The sequence below is a fragment of the Microtus ochrogaster genome, unplaced genomic scaffold (genome assembly GCF_000317375.1).
Source record: "Microtus ochrogaster isolate Prairie Vole_2 unplaced genomic scaffold, MicOch1.0 UNK3, whole genome shotgun sequence".
In the NCBI taxonomy this organism is placed as follows: Eukaryota; Metazoa; Chordata; class Mammalia; order Rodentia; family Cricetidae; genus Microtus; species Microtus ochrogaster.
Window position 1 is genome coordinate 4,136,201 of NW_004949101.1, and position 20,764 is coordinate 4,156,964.

General features: G+C 41.2%; 2 protein-coding genes across 8 annotated transcripts in view; one reads left to right on the forward strand and one right to left on the reverse strand.

Moving 5' to 3' along the window:
- Nucleotides 1-20,764, forward strand: part of Dzank1 (double zinc ribbon and ankyrin repeat domains 1) — a 70,409-nt gene that overhangs the window by 7,822 nt on the left and 41,823 nt on the right. For 3 of the 5 annotated variants that reach the window (XM_013353172.2, XM_026788439.1, XM_013353173.2), the window contains 2 exons: nt 15,661-15,777; nt 17,607-17,760. In XM_013353172.2, coding sequence (XP_013208626.1) covers nt 15,661-15,777; nt 17,607-17,760 — 271 coding nt within the window. The other 2 variants (XM_005365505.3, XM_005365506.2) reach the window with 2 other exon arrangements.
- Nucleotides 3,644-13,765, reverse strand: Polr3f (RNA polymerase III subunit F). Of its 3 annotated transcripts, XM_005365507.3 has the most exons (9): nt 13,625-13,765; nt 12,750-12,867; nt 10,527-10,594; nt 9,512-9,579; nt 8,553-8,665; nt 6,837-6,980; nt 6,521-6,628; nt 5,153-5,344; nt 3,644-3,910 (listed from the first exon to the last, which is right to left on the reverse strand). In XM_005365507.3, the coding sequence occupies exons 1-9, from the start codon at nt 13,684-13,686 to the stop codon at nt 3,833-3,835; spliced, it is 951 nt and encodes a 316-aa protein (XP_005365564.1). In that variant the 5' UTR covers nt 13,687-13,765; the 3' UTR covers nt 3,644-3,832. The 3 variants fall into 3 exon arrangements, with proteins under 3 accessions (XP_005365564.1, XP_026644241.1, XP_026644242.1); XM_026788440.1 differs by lacking the exon at nt 3,644-3,910 and having other exon boundaries at nt 3,929-5,344; XM_026788441.1 differs by lacking the exons at nt 3,644-3,910; nt 13,625-13,765 and adding an exon at nt 13,264-13,320 and having other exon boundaries at nt 3,929-5,344.

A 20,764-nucleotide genomic window follows, 5' to 3' on the forward strand; every position in this document is an offset into this window, starting at 1 on the left:
TTTCTCTGTAGCTTTGGAACCTTTCCTAGAACTCACTCTGTAGACCAGGCTGGCCTTGAACTCACAGAGATCCGCCAGCCTCTGCCTCCCAAGTGCTGGGGTTAAAGGCGTGTGCCACAAGTGCCCAACTAAACCTTAGTTCTTTAGGCTCTTGTTGCAAGTGCTGGCCAGCCAGCTGGCTCGGGGTCACTGTACTAAACACCAAATATCAACTGTTTCCATCATAATAGAAAATGCTCCTTGACCAGATGTTACAGTACAAACTTCTAACCCAGCAGGAGGGAGGTAGAGGCAGGACTGAGTTCAAGACCGTGTCTTACTGGACCACACTGCTGCAGGGCACATATTTTGTATTTGTCCTTCACCTGCCATATAGTAAATCTGAAACCACATTTCTTCCCTTCACTGTTGAGCTGATGATGGTTAGGCCGAGGCCTCCGCATACCAGGCGAGTGCCCCATCACAAATTGAGTTGTTGATTACTCTGCTTAATTGATCACCATCAAAACTCTTATATAAAACATTTATTGTCAAATTGGAAATTCTGTAGGAGAAGCCACATTAACTATTCATTAAAAACCATTAAATAGACTTATGATGTCAAATTTTGTTTTGTTTTTTGAGACGGGGTTTTTCTGTGTATTGCTGGCTGTCCTGGAACTCGCTCTGTAGGATCAGGCTGGCTTCAAACTCAGAGATCCACTTGCTCATGCCTCTACCTCCCAAGAGCTGGCATTAAAAGCAAGCACACCATGACTGACAATGTAGGATCACTTTAAAACAGAATCCTCAACAGACTTAGAATATGTGTTCTCAGGTGGGAAAGACAACTTCATCTGCAGTTTGACTTTGTGGCATCATGATTTTAGATGCCCACACTTTCTTCTGATTTCAGCTTATTTCTGTAGGCAAATTCATTTTATTTATAGTACAGTTGCTATGTTTTTTTTTAAACTTATCTATTTCTCTCAGTTAATACTCAAGAGTAAATATGCTACAAGCAAAAAATATTCAGTAAAAATATGCTATGAGGAAAAACTGTTAAAGTATCTCTTTATTCTGGTGAGGCAAGGAACACTTCTAGCCAGTGACTGCAAATTTAAAACAGTATCTAATCATCAGGACAATATAAAGCCATGTAAGGCCGCTAAATGCCTGTAATCCCAGCACTTGGAGGCTAAATTAGGACCACCATGAGTTCAAGGCCAGCCTAGACCATAAAGTGAACTCCAGGGTAGTGTGGGCTAGAGTGAGATTCTTCTCCAACAAAACAAAAAAGACAAAATAGAGAGCATATTAAACATTTTTCTTTTTAAATTCTTTCTCCCTTTTGTAAGTCTCCTACATATCTAGTTTTCTAGGAAAATAAGACTAGTGCTTATTGGATAAGCCAGGCAGATCCAGGAAGAGGGAACACTTTTTTACCATGTCAGCCCCACTAGTGCTAGAAGAGGAACCTGCATTTAATATATAATCTAACACTTAAGAGCTGGTGTCATTGAATGCTTATTCTATAGAGCTGGACACAGAATTCATTGATAAAATGATCTAGCAAGTTGGATCTTATTGGTCCCATTTATCTCAAGGTAACTCCAATGATGCTGTACACTTAGAATACTACCAAATGGTAGAGCTCAGCTTCAAAGAAGAGTGGGCTGTGAGCCCTTTCAGTTGGCCCATGCTTTTGGCTTGCAAAAAGAAACTTTGAAGACACAAAGTAAGCTGGGGCATAGTGGAGGCAGAGACAGGTGGATCTGAGTTCAAGGCTAGCCTGATCTGCAAAGTTCCAGGGCAGCCAGAGCCACACAGAAAAACCTTGTCTCAAAAAAAAAAAAAAAAAAAAAAAAAAAAAAAAAAAAAAAAAAAAAAAAAAAAAAAAAAAAAAACTGAGATCCTTAAAGATATATGGCTTTAACTTAGTGTTTTCCAGTGCCCAACGGCTGGGGCTAACGAACTATATAGTAATGGTTTTCTGCTTAGACACATCACACCATGGTTTTTAGAAAACAATTAAGGAAAAAAAGAGACCAGTCTAAAACACTGTAAGATAGGTTCCTACCCCTTACATTGAAGGGCAATGATCTGTATTTATTTTTGAGTCCGGATCTCTTTCTCTATAGCCCTGGCTGCCCTGAAATTCACTATGTGGTCCAGGCTGGTCTTGAGATAACCGAGACCTGCCCACCTCTGCCTCCCAAGTGCTAGTATGAAAAGGAGTGCACCACCATACACAGCTAGTTTTAGTTACAATTTAAATGATTAGCTACTATCTCTTCTGTCTGCGTTGATAGAACAGTACAGATAGTGGTTCTCAACTTTCCTAATGCAACCTTTAATGCAGTCACTCATGTTGTGGTAACCCACAACCATAGTTATTTTTGTTGCTATTGCATAACTGTAATTTCATACTGTTATGAATTGTAATGTAAATATCTGTTTTCTGAAGGTCTCAGACGACCCCTTGAAAGGGTTATTCAACCTGAGAACTGCTGCTATAGACTGATGGTTTATCAAGAAAATATATTTAATTATCATGATTCAAAAAGCGGGGGAGTCCAGTGTGCTGTCAGATATATGATCTAACAAGGGCCCGCTTCCTTTTTCTTCTCCCTGTATTTTTGCCTAACAGAGGCCAACAGAACACTTTGGGTCTCTTCTGTACAGGCCCTGATTCCACTCATGAGGACTCTCCATTCACCATCTCTCACCTTCCAAAGGTCCTACTTATCACATTCCACGCAGGGATTAGATTACAAAATTTGAATTTGATGCTGGTGGCAGAGAGGATCATACTATAGACGTAAAGTAAGAATCTGGAAAAAATTTCAGCAAATAGTAAAATTTTGTGTAGGAGGTCCTTCCATATTTGTGTTGCTTTCATTGGTTAAATAGACTGCCTTGGCCTGTTGATAGGACAGAAACTTAGGTAGTTGGGGAAAAGAGAACTAAATTCTGGGAGGAAGAAGGCAGAGTCAGAGAGCCACCATGGAGCCAGCTGCCAGGTCAGACATGCTGAATCTTTCCCGGTAAGCCACAGTCACGTGGTGATATATAGATTTAATAGAAATGGGTTAATCAAGATGTGAGAGTTAGCCAATAAGAGGCTAGAGCTAATGGGCCAGGCAGTAATTTAATTAATACAATTTCCGTGTGGTTATTTCAGGGGGTTAAGCTAGCTGGGTGGCAGGATGCGGCCCACACCTCCCTACTACATCAAAAATTAAGCCATACAGAGAAATTTACAGCCTTAACAATGAAGGACTTGTGAGATTATCCCCTTTAGGATGGAGTATCACTGAGCTGAAGACATGTCCCAGACAACAGCATGTGGGGGTGAAAGGGCATGGAGGTGAGGAGAACCCGACAGTGTGGAAAGGGATGTCCACTCTACCTTCAGACCCCAAGTCTGCACACACTCCCATCAGCAGCTCCCTGCTGCACCACTTGTAATTTCTCAGTGAAACCCAGGAAAAACAAACAGAAACTGTGGTAATAAACCTGATACGATGAGTTTCAATGAAGACCTTAAGAAGTAACTTTAAGCGTGTATCTTCACACTCTAGCTGTTATCACAGTATTTGGTGGCTCCCTTTTCCTTGGTCTTCCAGAGCTTCAAGGTATTTTTTTTTACTGCAGAAGAGACTTCCCTATTAAACTTTATTAAATTTCATTTGTTTTGTGTTCTGTCTTCATAAATAAATACATTTTCATAGCAGCAAGTCAGTATCCATCATTGTGAAGTATGCTTTCAAAGAAACTGGATGTTCCATCATGAATTATTTGCTCTCCAAGTAATTCATTTGCCAAAGTAAGTAAGATTCACAGCTCTCTATTAAAATTCGAGCCACTCTGTCATATAAATACAATTAGATGGTGAAATCTCACCACCTTCATGGCAGTCATCAAAAACCTTTAAAAGAAACATATAAAAAGTTCATATTCAAATTGAAGTTTTAAAATACCAAAGCCTCATTGATTTAAAGCAGTATTAACAGAAGGAAAAGGAAACACTCTTTGAAAGGTATTGGGACTTTAAGAGCACACTGTAAAGTGCCTGCTTTGTAATCACTGTTAACTATGAGCCTTTCATTTTTAGTTTGCTTTATTTGTTTGTTCGTTTTTCTGAGACAGGGTCCTGCAACTCACTATGTAGAACAGGCAGGCCTGCAACTCAGAGCTCTGCGTACCTCTGCCTCCCAACTGCTGGGATTAAAGGTGTACACTATCCTGTCTGGCATGGAGGCCCTATTAACACAGTGTACAGGTGACCTCACTCACCTGCCCTGGGTAAAAGGAAATGAGTCCTATACTTAGGGACAACTTAATTTCTACTAAATTGAAGGTTATTTCATGTTTAACTATCTTTGAAGGGTGCTAAGTAGAATTTCCAGGATGTTGGCTTTTGTCTAGGAGTTGAAACTGGGTCACAATGATCTTATGGGTAAGGTCAAGGGTTAGCATAATGAATATGGCAGAGTAGCAGCCCAAGAATATCCCAAAATGCCACGGGACCAGGAGTGTTTTTGCTCTCTTTAGCCTCAGAATGTCCATCCCAGTGTTGGTAAACCAGCTAGGAATGACTGCTAAGGCACATTATTTGAAGTAACATTTTCTGCTTAAGTCTGAGTTTCTTTTTTCTCCGAGGGGAGGACACCAGGGGAAACCTGGTGAGAGGCCCTGTGTACACTGAGCATAGGCCCTGCCACTGAGCTATACTTAGCCCTAAGTTCCCTCTCTTTAGGGGAAATGATGCCACTAGCTCCAAGGACACAGGAGGATTAGAATAAGTTTCGCTCATGGTAGCTTCTCAACAACCTTCATTATTTCCCTCCCTACAAAGGAGAAATGGTTAGTCCCAATGTATCCATTTCAGGGTCAAGAACAGAAGGGCATGTCCCTACCCTCAATGTTCCAAGAAATAATATAAGACCTGTCCATTAACAATGTGTCCATCAAGAGTCTGTGGCAGTGTGAATGGCTCACGTGACACTTGCTGGTGGGAAAGCTGGTGTGCCTGTTGTTTCTTTTTTTTTTTTTTTTTTGTGGTTTTTTGAGACAGGGTTTCTCTGTGGTTTTGGAGGCCTGTTGTTTCTTTATGTGGCATTTGCATATGGTGGTGATGAAAGTACAGAGTGAAGCAGCCTTTACTTACGGGGCAGAGTCCACAGGGTGCCCGGACTAAGCCTGTAGGTGGGAGGATTGGGTTGACTGCCCTGTACAGTTTCATTTGTCCGTCTACACTGCCAACAGTGCCTTCCTTTGCAGCAATGATAGTCATCTCCACTTTCCCATCATAAATGAGTGTGTTCAGGATGGTCTCGATGTCCTCCATGGACAACTCCACCTAGAAAGGGGATATGTTAGCATGCAGAAAGGACAAGGGAACATGGAGAAGCCATGTTCTGGGCAAGAGTAATGGAAGGCACAAAGGGAGTAGGCAACATTCTACATTAGCCCAAGCACAGAAGTACTCAGGACAGCTCTAACTTCATGCTGAACCTCATACTAATATCTTCACACGTCTTAAAAAACAACAAAAAACTCACATGTCTTATGAGGTAGTATTTTTCTTTTTTTTTTTTGCAAGAATTTGATGGGAAGGGAGGAGGAGTTGGGACACCATGATAAAACAAAACCACGAAAGACTGGCATTATAGCTCAGGGGCAGGGCATGTGCTTAGCATGAGCCCTGGGCTCACCCTAGCATCACTCAAAACCAAAACCCACAAAGAAGAAATCCCCGCCCCAAGAATTTGATGGAGATTTTTTTTTCCCCACGAGATTAGTTTCTCTGTGTAGTCCTGGTTGTTCTAGAACTTGCTCCTGGAACTCAGAAATCCACTTACCTCTGCCTCCTGATTGATGGAGATTCTTAAAATGTCTTTAAGCAGAGAGACACTTGAGCCATGAAATAATTCTAGCTCCTAATCTTTTATCAGTGAAAAATCTAGAAACCAGGAAGTAAAAATTATTTGTCCAAATGCCACTTTGGCTTCTTTGCTGATCATGAAAAACATCAGTGTCCTTTTTTTTGTTTTGTTTTGTTTTTCAAGACAAGGTTTTTCTGTGTAGCTCTGGTTGTCCTAGAACTAGCTCTGTAGACCAAGCTGGCCTTGAACTCAGAGATCCACTTGCCTCCTGAGTGCTAGGATTAAAGGCTTGTGCCACCCACCACCACCTGGCATCAGTGTCTTTATGTAGAGGTCTTCAAAGGGTGCTGATGATACCACTTACATTCCACTAAGTAAGAGAGTATCAGTAAGTGACACTAATGTGACAAGCTCAGCTGTCACACATTCAAGAACTTATCAGAACAATTTGACTTTGGGTGGTGAACGGCACAGCTAGGACTGTGCTCAAGATAGTTCAGCCACAATCAGCGCACCAGAAGAGCCTCTGTCTACTTTAGGACGGTGCTTTTCCAAAGTGGGTTCAGCAGAATGTGTACAGGAAAGGGGGGCTGGGTCAAATACACTGTAATACAGACGGGGAGGAAGACAGTGTAGAAAGTAATTCTGACCTTACTGATGCCCAATTCACAGATATACTTCCACACTTCATGGGATGAAGCAAACGAGCTGTTTCTCTGAATCATTGGATTCTGTTTACTTTCTCTTGCGGTTTCCGCCTAGAAGGGTAGAACAAGAGACTCAAGCAAGAATGCATGTTAGTGCTTTCTGAAGTTCACACATATGTGCCACACCAACAGCAGCACATACTGTTTAGTCAAAACTTCCAATGTTAGCATTTTCAATCTTAGAGAATATGAAATACAGAAGTAAATCTTTCAGGAAGCAGCTTTCTAAAGGCTCATAATGTTTCCTTAATGACCTCACCTTGGTTTGTAGGAATTTGAAACACTGCTGGTTAAGCACCTCAACAAATTCAGATTCAAAATCCTGGTCACTGTACCATGCTCCGCCAGTCACAGATCGATCTGGCTGTAGGTTATAGAGCATATAAACCTTCTTTTTGGAGGCCTAGGAAAGAATATACACAATCATTTGTTTATAATGTTTTTCAGAAACTAAACCTGAAAACTGCGTTTATAAGTTAGAACACTTTTAGATGTACAAAATTACTGCAAAGATAGCAGTTATCGAACTTGGGAGTCATCTCAAAGTGAGGGCCACGTTGGGGGCAGAATTGGATAGTGCCTCTAACCCAAGTCAGAACTATACTGAAGCCGGCGCTGCCCATGGTTCTCTATGTATAGTAAGTAGGATCAGGGGTCTCACAGGAAGGAAAAGATTCATTTCTGTAAGTACTTAGGTTAGTCCTAGTCCTTCAACCCCTAGCGGTGTGATTTCTAAAATTCTGTCACATTTGTTTATTTTTTAAATTAAAAAAAAAAACATTTACTTAATGTGTGTGGGTATTTGTGTATGTTTATGCCTGTTACCCACAAAGGCAAGAAGAGGGTGTCAGAGTTCCCTAGAATGGAGTTGCAGATGGCTGAGTCACCATGCTCTTCCTCTGGAGGAGCAGCCATGTTTGTAACTGCTCAGTCATACCGAAACCCCTGGTTTCTAGTTATGCATTCCACATCCCACTCTGGCATCCTCCTCATTTCTAAGCAGCTTTTAAAAGTTATAAAATGATACAGATAGCTGGGCATGATGGCATACACATGTAAATCCCAGCACTCAGGTGGCTAAGGCAGAAAAGATCCTGCATTTCTTCACTCAAGACATTCAAGACCAGCCCTGGTTATATTACTAGACTTCTCTTTCAAAATAAAATAAAATAGTACAATTAAGATTACTCTGTGCTGTGTCTATAGATACCATCTTGTTCTATAGAATAGTTTAACTGCCACCAAACATTTTCTGTGCTGTATCTACTCAATTCTGCCTAGGACCCTACTCCCAAGACTGGCAAATATTTGTCTTTTTACTGTCTTAACATTCTACTTTCCCACAATGTCACTGGGATGGCAACACCTAGTGTGCTACCTTGTCAGCTTGCCTTCTTACACCAAGCAATAGGCATTAAGGTCACTCCATGTCTTCATGATAGGTCATCTTTTTATTGCTGAATATTCCAGATAGAGAGACGAGGAGGGCGGAGGGGAGGGGAAGGGAGGGGAGGGGAGGGGAGGGAAGGGAAGAGGAAAGGAAAGGAAAAAAAGGAGAGGAGAGGAGAGGAGAGGAGAGGAGAGGAGAGGAGAGGAGAGGAAAAACAAACAACAAACATGGTATGGAGACACAGGACAGAGATCTTTCTCTGCTGACTTTGTTACTTATGTGTACCTGCCACAGCCTAATCAATAGATACTTGCTGAGTAAGATAATGTGCTAGGATAACTGAGTTATCTCACACAACACGAAAATTAGGAAGCATACTCAAGGCTCCAGACTTTCTTACTGCAGAATACAGTACAAGTTGTGTAAAAAGTATGGCAGAGGCTAGACAGTGCAGTAGGCTGCAGCTTCAAGTCAGTACAATAAGAGTTAAATCCCACATGAATTAAAGAACAAAGGATGAAAACCCAGCTGGAACAGCTTACTTAAGTGAATATACGGAGGAAACCCAGAAAGCCAACTACTCACTGCTACAGACTTCACAGCTTTGATAAGTTTTTTACTTTCCAGATTCTTGAGAATTTTGTTGATTTCCGTTAATGGCAAATTACTTTTATATCGAATATCTCTGCTCCATATTCCTGTAAGAAAGTAGGAAAGCTGACAGCACATCCTTTAGCACAAAATTTTATAACAGTTTTGTAAAAAAAAAAAATTAGATAAAGAAACAAAAGTACAAGAGCCAGTAACTAGGTGTATGTTTATATTCAAATTGGAAACTGCTTGGCACGTCAGTGTGTTTTTTGGTTTTTGACAGGGCTTCACCATGCAGCCCTGGCTGGCCTGGAACTTGCTGCACAGATCAAGGCGACCATGAACTCTGAGATCCACCTGCCTCTGCCTCCAGAGTATTTGGATAAAGGGTACCTCATCATGTAGTGGGGTATCTTCTAAAAATATATAATAAGAACATATCTGTAATGGAAAAAGCATGAATGCTGTTGAATTAACTTAATCCAATCTCTCATCCAATTGTTTACCTAATTGCAATTTTCTGAGAGTATCACTGTAAAAGTGAAACAACTTAAATTTAGGTTAGGGTCATCGGCCATCTTCAACCAACCAAAAAACAAAACATTAGTTTGGAAGTTTCAATGCACGTACTTTTATTATTTAAACAACATTCCATTTGTAAGACAAAAAAATAAGGCTGTGGTTCTTACTCTCATTAAGTGCCCATTGTGGGAAGTCATGAGTTTTCTATCAAAGAAATAAAGCTGTACATACAGAAAGAGAATATATACAAAACATGTGCTTAGCTCCATGTAACAGGGCATGCCTGCAGTCCCACCACGCAGAAAGATGAGGAAAGAAGATAATAGAAAGCCTGCTCTACACAGTGGGATCCTCTCTTTAAAAATAGACAGAATAAGGAAGACACTTTAGGTCTAGACCTAAAGACAATGAGTCATCCCTCACGTGCTCACCTTTATTCCCTGCATCCTCTATGATTTGGTAGACTAGTTTTTCTTGGTTATCGGACCCCTTCATTTTACTGCAGGGAATAAAGCAGAATTAAAAAAGGAAAAAAAATGTGGGCTGTGCTATCATCTGCATAACTATTTAAGTTAATTGGCAGACAGGCTATCACACTGACTTTTTGCAAAAGTGCTTACCTCAAGAAGAATGAGACAGTTGTGTGTACCAAACGAAAAGATATCCAAAGTACAGTAAGTGGAAAAAAAACCCAAAAAACCAAAAACCAAGTTACAGAACAGTATAGCATGATAGCATGACCCAGTTTTGTTTTTTTAAAAAAAGAAAAGAATAGGGGCTGGAGAGTTGGCTTGGTGATTAAGAGCACTGACTGCTCTTCGAGAGGACCCAGGTTCAAGTCCCAGCACCCACATGGCAGCTCATAACTGTAAATCAAGTTTTAGGGGATCTGACACCTTCACACCAAGGCACATAAAATAAAAGTTAAAATAAATAATAAAAAATTCTTTAAAAAGTTAGACAAAAAAGAAAATAATATACAAATATATAATCACCTATGAATGTTTCATTGTATCTAGGAGAAATTACCAGGAACAGTTACTCTGGGAAACGGAACACAGGACAGAAAGGAGGGATGGTATGAGTTTCCATCCGTTTGTTTTGTTTTCCAATTTTGAGGCAGGGTCTTTTGATGTATAGCCTGAACTGTCTTCCATCTCATGATCCTTCTGGCTCTGACCCCCAAGTGTCAGGATTATAGGTGTGCAGCACCACACTTAGCTACATTATGTATAGACAGACAGACATACAATACTCACATGCACTAATATCATTAATCTGTGTAGCTAAGGATGGCACTAAACTTTCAGCCCTACTTCCCAAGTGCTGAGATGTGGGTTTGTGCCATAATACCTGTTACTACTATGTTAGCTTTTTTTCTAATACATACATTACTTTTACAATAATCAAAATTTTCTTAAAGTTAAGAACCAGGTGCTTACTTACCCAGCATTCTGAGAATCCTTTATTCTATATAAAAGGCCTGTATTACTCCTTAAAAGATCCAACTGACCCTAAAGTGTTTTAAAATAGAAAATTGTCGTCAATTACTCTGGAGATACATCAATTCCAATGCTAATTATCAACATAGTTTTAAATGTGTTTATTATACAGACTAAACTATTTACTCAAATGTACAACAATAATTCTGTGATAGGAGAAGGGGCAAAAAGAGGAACCAATGAACAAAAGGTCTTCAGTATTGGTATTTTATATCATGAAACAAAGTAAGATTAAAGTGTATTCTACCATGTTTTAGAAGCTCCTGGGTCTAGCATTAAGAGAATCCAGATGTGTGTATCACTGGGCTTGCAGCAGTTATAGGAAACTACAGCCAAGAGGGAGCCCTACTGTGCGTTTGACTGTAAAAAATGTTTACATGCTGGACAAACTGCAACACCCTACCTCCTTCCCCATTTCACCAAATGGCAAAGTGGGATCACAAAACTCAACTCAGAAGTTCCCTTCTGTCACTTATTCAGCCTATTCTAGTCACTTTCACTTACTAAACACCTGTATTGTACCAATATTAAGACAGCTGCTTAAGGGGACAATTTGCTGATAGAGGACAGAATAAAGGGCATCATGCAAGCTAGGTGAGTGTTCTAACACTGAGCTACACTACCAGGCCAAAACAAATTCTAAAAAGCACACAGATGATGTTGATACTATCTGGTTAGCATCAGGAGAGAAACAAGGGTGGATGCACACTCAGAGAAAGGACTGTGGCCCAACTGGGGATCCTGGAGAAAGCAGGAAAGATGAGCCCTAAAGGACAAGGAATCATTCTACACAGAAAAAGGAAGCCCAGAAATCCCCAACACTTTTTTTTTGTTGGGTGAAAACAGAAGTCACTAGGCCACTGCTTGTTTTTGTTTTTTTTTTAACTAATAAAATTCCATCAGAAAAAAGCCATGCCCACCATTTACATATCACCGTTCATGACTCATGGCTGCTTCTTGTTAAAATGGCAAGCGATACAATGGTGAGAGAAACCAGATGAATCACAAAGGATATTTTATTTACCAGTTCACAGAGAAAGTCTGCCAAATTCTCATCCCAAAAAGTGAAGACTAAAGCTTAACAAAAGGTTCACCCATCCCTAAAATCTCACCGTCTAGAGCCAGACAGAAGACAAGGCTGGAAGTTTTAAAAAGCAAACAAGTCATAGCAGGGCTCTTAACGAACCACTAATAAAACAGAGAGGCCCTCGGGAAGAGATTTCAAGCATGGGGCGGTACTTGGTGGAGTGTTTTTCAAAAGCTGGAGGAGAGGCATGAGGGCTCCAGGTTCTTGGGCTTCACTGAAGATTCCACTGCCCTGTCTCAGTACTTCTTCCTGCTCTTGAAAAGCTCAGAGTGACACTGTGATACCCAGTGAATAGGCTATGTGATAACTCACAGAAAAATCATAGTGGAAATATTTTATAGGGAATGGCTAAGCGCTAGCAGCAGAAAGCAAAAGAAGGTGAGAACAGATTACATCCATGTGTGCCTTGTGTCAATTAAGCTAATATAATTAGTTATAACAGAATTGCACGTAGTTTCTTCACCTTGCCAAATGGCAAATAATTATGTTCTCCTTCTTTTGTCTTTCCATTCAGACAGCCTAACCTTTTCCCTGGTTTGGAATCAAGTCACAGTTTTTGGCTTGACAATTAGCGTACTGGTTCACGAAAAAGAAGCTTATCGTCCTATTATTAGTTCATGTGATTACGGTGAGCAGGAACGGTTGTAATCTACCTCCTGCGAGCTGGAGACTCGACAAGGCCAGTTGCACAGATCAGCGGTCCAGAAGTGATGCACTAGTGTTAGAGATGGACAGTCAAGGGCTGTGGATGGACTCTGACGGCCTAAGAACAGAGTGCTAAAGATAGAAGACTGGTACTGGAAGTCAAAGCAGGTCTGGAGTAAATTCCTCTGTCCTCCTTCTATTTGTTCTGCTTAGGCTGATGCTAGATTGGACGGTGCCCACTCACCTTCTACTCAGTTCAGCGATTCAAATACTTCCACAGTCCCTAGCATCCCAGAAACAACCTATAGCCAGTTATCTAAGAATCTCACGTCCCTGCCAATTGGCACATAAAGTTAACCATCACAGTTATGTGACAGGCACCAATGAAAACCATAATAGCCCACAAATTACACAAATTCGTGGAATTCACCTTACCATAGACAACAGTCTGTTGATGGCCACTGCCCGCTGTTGGGCCTCTATGTGAGGCATTTCATTTTGAATTACTTGATCTGTGATTCCATGAGGGAATTGGTGGCACAATTCTATAATTCTAGGAATAAAGGTATTAATGATTTATGTTAGCTTTTTTTCAAAGGGCGAAAGAAGGAAATGCAATATATAGATATTAAAGCTGAAACTCCATGCTATCAAGGGGCAAATGTGGAATACAGAGATGGGGATAGGATATGGTGATTTGCCGTAACTGGAGTCTGTCTGCAAAATTATCCCTTCCAAACAATTTCGGATATCGCCTTAGTAGTAATAAACTCATTACCCACAACTGGTGAGAAAGCTGCTGTCTTTTACCTATGTTTATAACCTAAAACTACCTGTGCGCTATGAGGAGTATTATTAGCTTTAAGGCACTCGCTGAATCTACTTGACTCAATGATGTTTTGTGATCATAAACTGAACCCTGATTTAGCCCGAATGTTCTCCTATGTACCCGAGCAATCTTGAAATCGAACATGCCGAAGGGGCAAACGCAGGTCTCTTTTCAGGCATTCAGGCCAAGGGGCAAACGCAGGTCTCTTTTCAGGCATTCAGGCCAAGGGGCAAACGCAGGTCTCTTTTCAGGCATTCAGGCCAACGTCTAGGTTCCAGGAGTGTCCTCACAACTATAACAGAATCCTGGCGAAGCCAGTTACATAAAATTCCAAGCCGTCACGCTGCTCTTCTGCTCTCCCTAGTCGGGGGAGGGGAGGGGGAGGAGTAGACTCCCGCAATCCCGCTCCCGCGTGCTCACGCAGCCTGCTCCGGCCACTCCCTGGGACTGCGAGAGAAGGGGTCCGGCTGTACTGCATTACCTGTTTTCTATTTCCACCGGATCCGCGTCCGGCGGTTGCACCTTCACCTTCACCTCAGCCATAAGGGCGGTTTTCCAGACTAGAGGAAAAAATCGCCCCGGGAAGCGCGCTGAGAGCCCCGAGTACGAGAGGAGGCGCGCGCCGGGCGGGCGAGGGGCCTTTTTCGTCCGGTCGCGCCGGGCCTTCTTCGTCGGGTCGGCTTGGGGCGTCCGAGGTTTGCCTGCTTCGTTCTGCTCAGCGGTGTCGCCACAGGCTCTTTTTCTGTTATTCCCAAATTTCAGTGCCTATCCGATTAAAGGGTAGGGCCCCCGTACGCTAAATAGGGGTGCACTCTCTCAGGCCCTTCCAGCCGCCGAGAGGGCATATTATTGGATGCCTACAGCAAAGCCTCGCCCACGGAGCTGGGGGCGGGTTCCAGACAGACTTAGCGGCCCGGAGACAAGGGCGGGGTTAGTTGCTAGGAAATCGTTTTCCCTGCCAATCATCTGCTCGACTCGCGGTGGGCGGGGCGCGACCTGCAGCGTCGGTGGTAACCCAAGCTGCAGCAGAGGAGCAGTCGTGCAGCGCAAGAGCCTAGACACCCGGTTGGCGGCGGCTAAGGTGCATTGGGGGTCCTCATCTCGTCCGTGAGGCTGGAGGAGGGTAAGAAGGAGGGCCGCATACTCGTTTGGGAGGGATCCAGGCGTCTCTGACTGCTTCGCGAGGCCGAGGGTTTGACGCGGCGGGTCCTGGTGTGGGCAGCGAGGAGATGGTCCAGGTGAAGGATGTTGAGAGATGCTGGTGGCATGACACTGACAACAGGCTGCGGTTTGGACCTAGCGAATCAGCCTTCTCTATCTCCTTCGCGTGAGATCCATTGACCACCCCAGCCTTCCAAGGGCAGCGAATACTAACCGTGAGCAAATTAGTCTCTATCCAACTGCGTTTATTTAGAATCTAGTTTTCGGCTGTTTTTATTTTAACCTATTCTTTCTTGAAAGAAAATGCGAATATAGGCAGATCCCTCTACGTCCAGCCTCATTTCTGAACGATGACGTATTTGTGGTGTTTTTTTAAATATTATTATTATTATTTACAAACTGGAAATTGATCTTTTAAATCTAATTATTCCACTTTTCAGAACAAGGTATGTCAAAATGCAGAGATGTTCAGAGAAACATTATCAGAATTCCAATTACCAAAATTAAAAAAAAATAGTCTCACCATCGAACAACAAACTGTTGCATGAAAAATTGTAAATAAGAATGAGGGTGAAAATGTTGACTATAACAGTAGGATGGATATGAACATTATAATTGAATAATAACGTAGCCCTAATTGAAACAGCAATGCAAGGTGCAAATGCTGTGCCAAGATGGCTTCTCCCCACCTCAAAGAAAAGACGCATAAGGCTCCTGTGGTGGTGGTTGTTTACGAAACAGAATAGGAATAGAGCGAATAGGAATCTTGTGTTTGTTGATTTATATCCGTGTCAATTTCCTTTCTATTGAGAATTCATGCTCTGCAGCCTTTGCAGTATTCAGATACGCAATATACTGCAACGGCAAAGGGAAGACCGTGGGCTTAGAACTCCCTTTAAAAGTTGACTCTAAATAAATAATTCATGCTACATGCAAAGTTCCTTGTTCCCTTTATGTAATGAGTTGCCTTGAAGTCAGGAGAATGAGTGTGTATGTTTGCACTAACCGAAGGCAGTGAAGAGTGGATGATCTGGAAGGAACCAAGGTCACAATATTAGCATGGATTCTGTTCTGCCTCGTTCAGTTAACCTGCATGCAGCTCCTGTCTCCTGTCGGATTCATCTGTGTGCCTTTCTGAGAGGGAAAGCATGTACATGACGACCTGACAGCAGATCTGCAGCTGAGATGCAATAATCATTTCATTTACTAAATGGGCATTACCAGTAGGTGGCGCATTAATGATGTTCTCGTCAGGTTTTACTGGCTTGCTGCATTTAAAAAAAAATGGTACTCTGTAGTCTTTGTGTTCAGATACAGGCTCATGATGGAATTCTTAATTTAATTTCTTTACATAAGGAGAAAACATGACTGCTGGCTCAGTGTGTGCCCCTCAGATCATACCACTACGAGTGCCCCAGCCTGGAAAAGCCAACCATGAGATTGATACCAATACTCTTTTGGAAATGAAATCTGGTAGGAATCTTGTGCATTTTGAATTACTTAAAATAGCATTGTCGTGCCCTGTATTCATGTGTTGCTGATTTATATCTTTGTATGTTTTCTATTATCTACCACCTGGAGCCACTGTGAGGGTTAAGTGAGTTGCTGTATACTGGTATATATATATTCGTTGGCATATTGAGTTGGTATATGTGAAGTACATAAGATTTATCTTATAATAAAATAAACCTTAGCCCAGTGGTGGTGGTGGCAGTGCATGCCTTTAATCTCAGCACTCGGAATGCAGGTGAATCTCTGAGTTTGAGTCCAGCCTGATTTACAGAGTGAGTTCCAGAACAGCCAAGGCTACACAGAAAAACCCTATCTCGAGAAAACAAAAACAAATAAATAAATCTTAACTATTGCAAAAACAAGGTATTCGTAGTAGTATTTAATATTAAGTAGTATTTAATATTAAACCTGTTTATATGCATATAAATAGTCTATGTAAAGAAAATTTATAGCTAAGACATATGAACAAATATTTGTGTTAAAAAGCTTTTAGATTTTAATTACATATGTATCTATTTAATTTTGATAGTTTAAATGTATAAAAAGTATTTATCTGCATTTGTAGAGCTGCCTCCAGGCTCCCTAGTTCAAGATTTCCAAGAATAAGATTCATATTATACTCTAACCTCTTTTATCTGAAAGGCTAACATGTTCAATGGTTTTACATAAGGGCTTATAACTCTTAGAAGACTATTATTGGAATGTGATAATATAGATGGTGGTTCTATATTCTCTAATGTTTAAATGTCAAATAAATAAAAATATCCCACTGTTAAATACTAAAGAGAATAATAACCCAATGTAAATGCCTTTATGCCAACACTGGGGAGGCCAAGATAGGAGAACAGTGAATTTGAGGCCAACCTGTGCTACCTTTGGAGAGACTGAAATAGAGATAATTGGATATATAGATATACATATGTGCACACACACACACATGTATATTTTTATATGGAGAGGGAAGGGGGAATGAAAGAAGAAAGAGAGTTTGATTTAACAACAGAGAAGTTGTGAATATGACCAAGGTCTTGGGTTCAGTCCCCATTGCCGCAAAATTAACAAATAAGAAATGAATGAAAGAAAAATACCAAGTAGTTTTTTTCATGTGCAGAATCTAGGTTTTTCCTTTAAAGACTTGAAAGTTGGGAGGGGGAACCTTTGGGAGGAGGAAAGGGGAGTGATGGAGCTCAGTGGTTCAAGATTATGGACTGTGTACTCAGCCCAGCAAAACTTAACCACATATTATAAGCATATGGCTTAACTAATTTTGCACATATTAGGATGTTCAAATCTATTGCCATTTCAACTTGGAAGTCATTAGTCATTTTCTTTTTAACTAAATCTTTTTCTTTTTCCTACTCCCATTTTCTTTCTTAAGAATATTTTTATTTTATGCATATGGGTGTTTTGTCCTCTTGTATGCCTGTGTACCACAAGCCTGCCTAGTACCTACCGAGGCCAGAAGAGGGCATTGGATACCTTGCTACTGGAGTTACAGAGTTGTGAGCCACTGTGAGCACTGGAAATCTTTTGTTATTTAGCAAGTTTATTAATCGCTCAGGCACTCAGTTGCCATCTATAAAATGGGTACAGTGTAGGACCTACCTCATCCAGTAATGTGAACGAATACATGAAGTGAGCTCATTTATGCAAAGCGCTGTGTTGGCACAGACAGCAGGATCATTATCACTTACTCGGTGTGTGTGTCTCTTTGTTTTTAACAGATAATCGTTACACAGGGACTTGTTTTGTCAATGTTAATTATGGTTATCCTGTTCTGGATTTTTCAGACACCCCAGATGTCAACATTTATTACACCCTGGATGGCAGCAAGCCTGACTTTCTAAAGAAAGTTGGTTCTGGTGAAAATAATACATTTAAGTACATAAAACCTATTACTCTGCCTGATGGGAAAATACAAGTTAAAGCTGTTGCTGTCTCTAAGTAAGTTAAGAGCATGGTAGGCAAATAAGCATGGTATTATATTTTATATATATGCTTGTTTGTTATTTTTTTTTTTGTTTCTCTATATAGCCCTGACTGTCCTGGAGCTCTCTCTCTGTAGACCAGTCTGGCCTTGAACTCAAAGATCTACCTGTTTCTGCTTCCTGAGTACTAGGATTAAAGGCATGGGCTTCCATTCCCAACTACATTATATTCTAATTTTATTTATTTCTTTTTAGGAGAACCAATGTGTTAGAAAGACATTAAAAAAAAGTTATGCTAATTTTAGTACTTATATTATTTGCATTTTATTGAGGTATAAAGTCCATAAATTATAAGTATATAACTCAATAAATATTGCATATATTATTAACATTTTCATTTCAAATTCCACACTGGAGTTCTGGGAAGGAAAAGCTTTCTAAAGAGCTTCCTTTGGCTCTAAGGAAAGTGCCATTTGGTGGATGGTTCTTTTATTCTCTGGGATGTGATGTCATTCTTTGTTTCATTTTGTATTGACTTAATTGATGTTCAAAGCTATTGCCATTTCGACCTGGAGGCCATTAGCCACTTCCTTTTTCCTAAATCCTTCTTATCCTACTCCCATTTTCTTTCTTAAGAATATTTATGTATGTATGTATTTTGGTTTTTTGAGACAGAATTTCTCTGTGTGACAGTCCTAATTGCCTTGAAAATCACTTTGTAGACCAGGCTGGCCTCAAACTCACAGATCCTTGCCTCTGCCTACCTGAGTGATGGGATTAAAGGGTGAGTTACCATGACTAGCCTTGCTTATCTTTTTTATTGATAATTCTTTTAACATTTCCTTATTTCCTGGGGAGAAGTTTTCCCATCAGAGTAAGGAAGGAATGAAAGAACACAGTTGGATGAGAAGGGCAAAGACCTTGGGAACATGTCAGGAAGGGGAGGGTGTTGTCAAGGGTTGGTGGCCTACACTGACATCAAATCCCAGTGTCCTCTCACCTTCTGCTTCTTTAAAGGCCTCCTTGTGGTCAACAGTGTCCTGCCCCACCATCATACTTTGTCATGCATCAGCAGTGACTGTGCAGTTTGTCCTTCTCCACCACTGACCTCACATAGGGCTCACAACAGATAGAGCCAAGCAAGAGCAAAACCTGTCTGGAACTAAGGGTGGAGTTCTGTGACAGAGGAATAGATGTGAACAAGCATTTACTCAGCACAGATGGGGAACAAACCAGACCAAACACAGACCAAAGGAAAGATGCTACCAAAGCCCAGCTTGATGGAACAATGGGTTTTATTGGGTTACTTGCAGGTACATGAGTGTGTGCGGTGGGGAACTTGCAAGAAGAGAAATGACTCAAAGACAGCCACACCACCAAATGCCCACCTGGGGTGGGTGACAGCCTGTGAAAGTTGGAACCCTGGAGCACACTTTACTTCCAACTCACAGGCAGCTGGATATGTCAGAGAATGTCTTCCTGGCAGCTCCGCTGGCCTCTGCCTTTTCCAGGTGGTTTAGCCAATCCGAGCCTCTTTTAGGCAGCTCTGCTTGTCTGAGAGCATCTCCCAGCAGTCCTTACTTCTTATGTAAGCTTGGGGAAATAGTAGTTCATTTGGGACACTTCTGAAGCTACTGAGTTCTTTACTTCTGAGTTTTTACCAGGTGCCCTGCAGGATGGAGAATGTTTCACCTCCCTTTAGAACATCCTAAGTCTCAACAAGCTTCCTTCCAAAAGAGAATGTTTCATCTCAGAGGAACTTGCTACACAATTCTACTGTGAGCTTTCAGCGCAAGTGTTTGGGGGCTCAGATTCCTCTGAGAATAATAGCTTTTTCAGTAGACTCATGAAGGACCCCAGTTTTTGCATTCAAGGTTGATAAAGCAAATATAAGTAGGTAATCAGAATAGCTCACAGTGCTCCCCATCTGTAGCTCCTTGAAATACACACACACACACACACACACACACACACACAGCCTAACATATTAGATCTGTATTTTAGATATACATGTAAATGATATAGATACATACATATATATACCTGGAGGCAGTGATTCAAATTTGTTGTATACAGACCCTGTTCAGGAGGCAATGCAATGGAGAGATCTGAATGCCATGTGCACAGGCAGCAAAGGCAGGGAGAAAACTCTAGGAGAAGTAACTGAGTGTAGAAAGAACACAGGACTTGGAAACTAGTAGTTACTTTTGTGTTACAATAGCCAAAATAACTCACCCTTTAATCCCAGCACTCAGGGAGGCAGAGGCAAGGATCTGTGAGTTTGAGGCCAGCCTGATCTACAAAGTGATTTTCAAGGCAATTAGAACTGTCACACAGAGAAATTCTGTCTCAAAAAACCAAAATACATACAAAATACCTGAGAACACTTGAAAAAGGAGGACTTACTTGGACTCCGTTTCAGAGGTGTCAGCCCAATCAAGATGGGAAAGAAAAGATCACATTAGGGCCATCAGAGAGCAAAGAAAAAGAACTCAGGAAGGAACCAGGGCAAGATGTAATCTCTGTGGACATGACTCCTGGTGACCTGCTTATTCCAGTCAGGCACCTCCTGCCTTTTCCTTTCCCCAATAATTCCATCATATTATAAATTCATCAAGGAATGATTTACCGATTAAGTCAAGACACAGCATTCAGACATCCCCAAAGTGTGCCTTACTAATCCTTTAAGCCTTTCTCAATCCAATTAAATTGACAAGATTATCACCACAGAGATTTGAAGATTTTAATCCTACTTAATCATTTAGTCAGTGTCACCTTAGTTATGTGGCTCTCCGACTTTCCTTTATTTGTTAGTCCTCATTTCTGGGTTACTAGAATTTCAGAGTTGATTTAACTCAGAATTCAAGAGTTTGTACCTGAATGAATAAAATGTGCCTGTAACCCCAGCTGAAGTGGCCGCAGACAAAGGCAGATCACTGGGGCTCATTAGTCACCAGCGTAGCTGAATTGGTGAACCCTGGGTTCAGTGAGAGACTCTTCTAAAAAACAAAGTGGAGGCC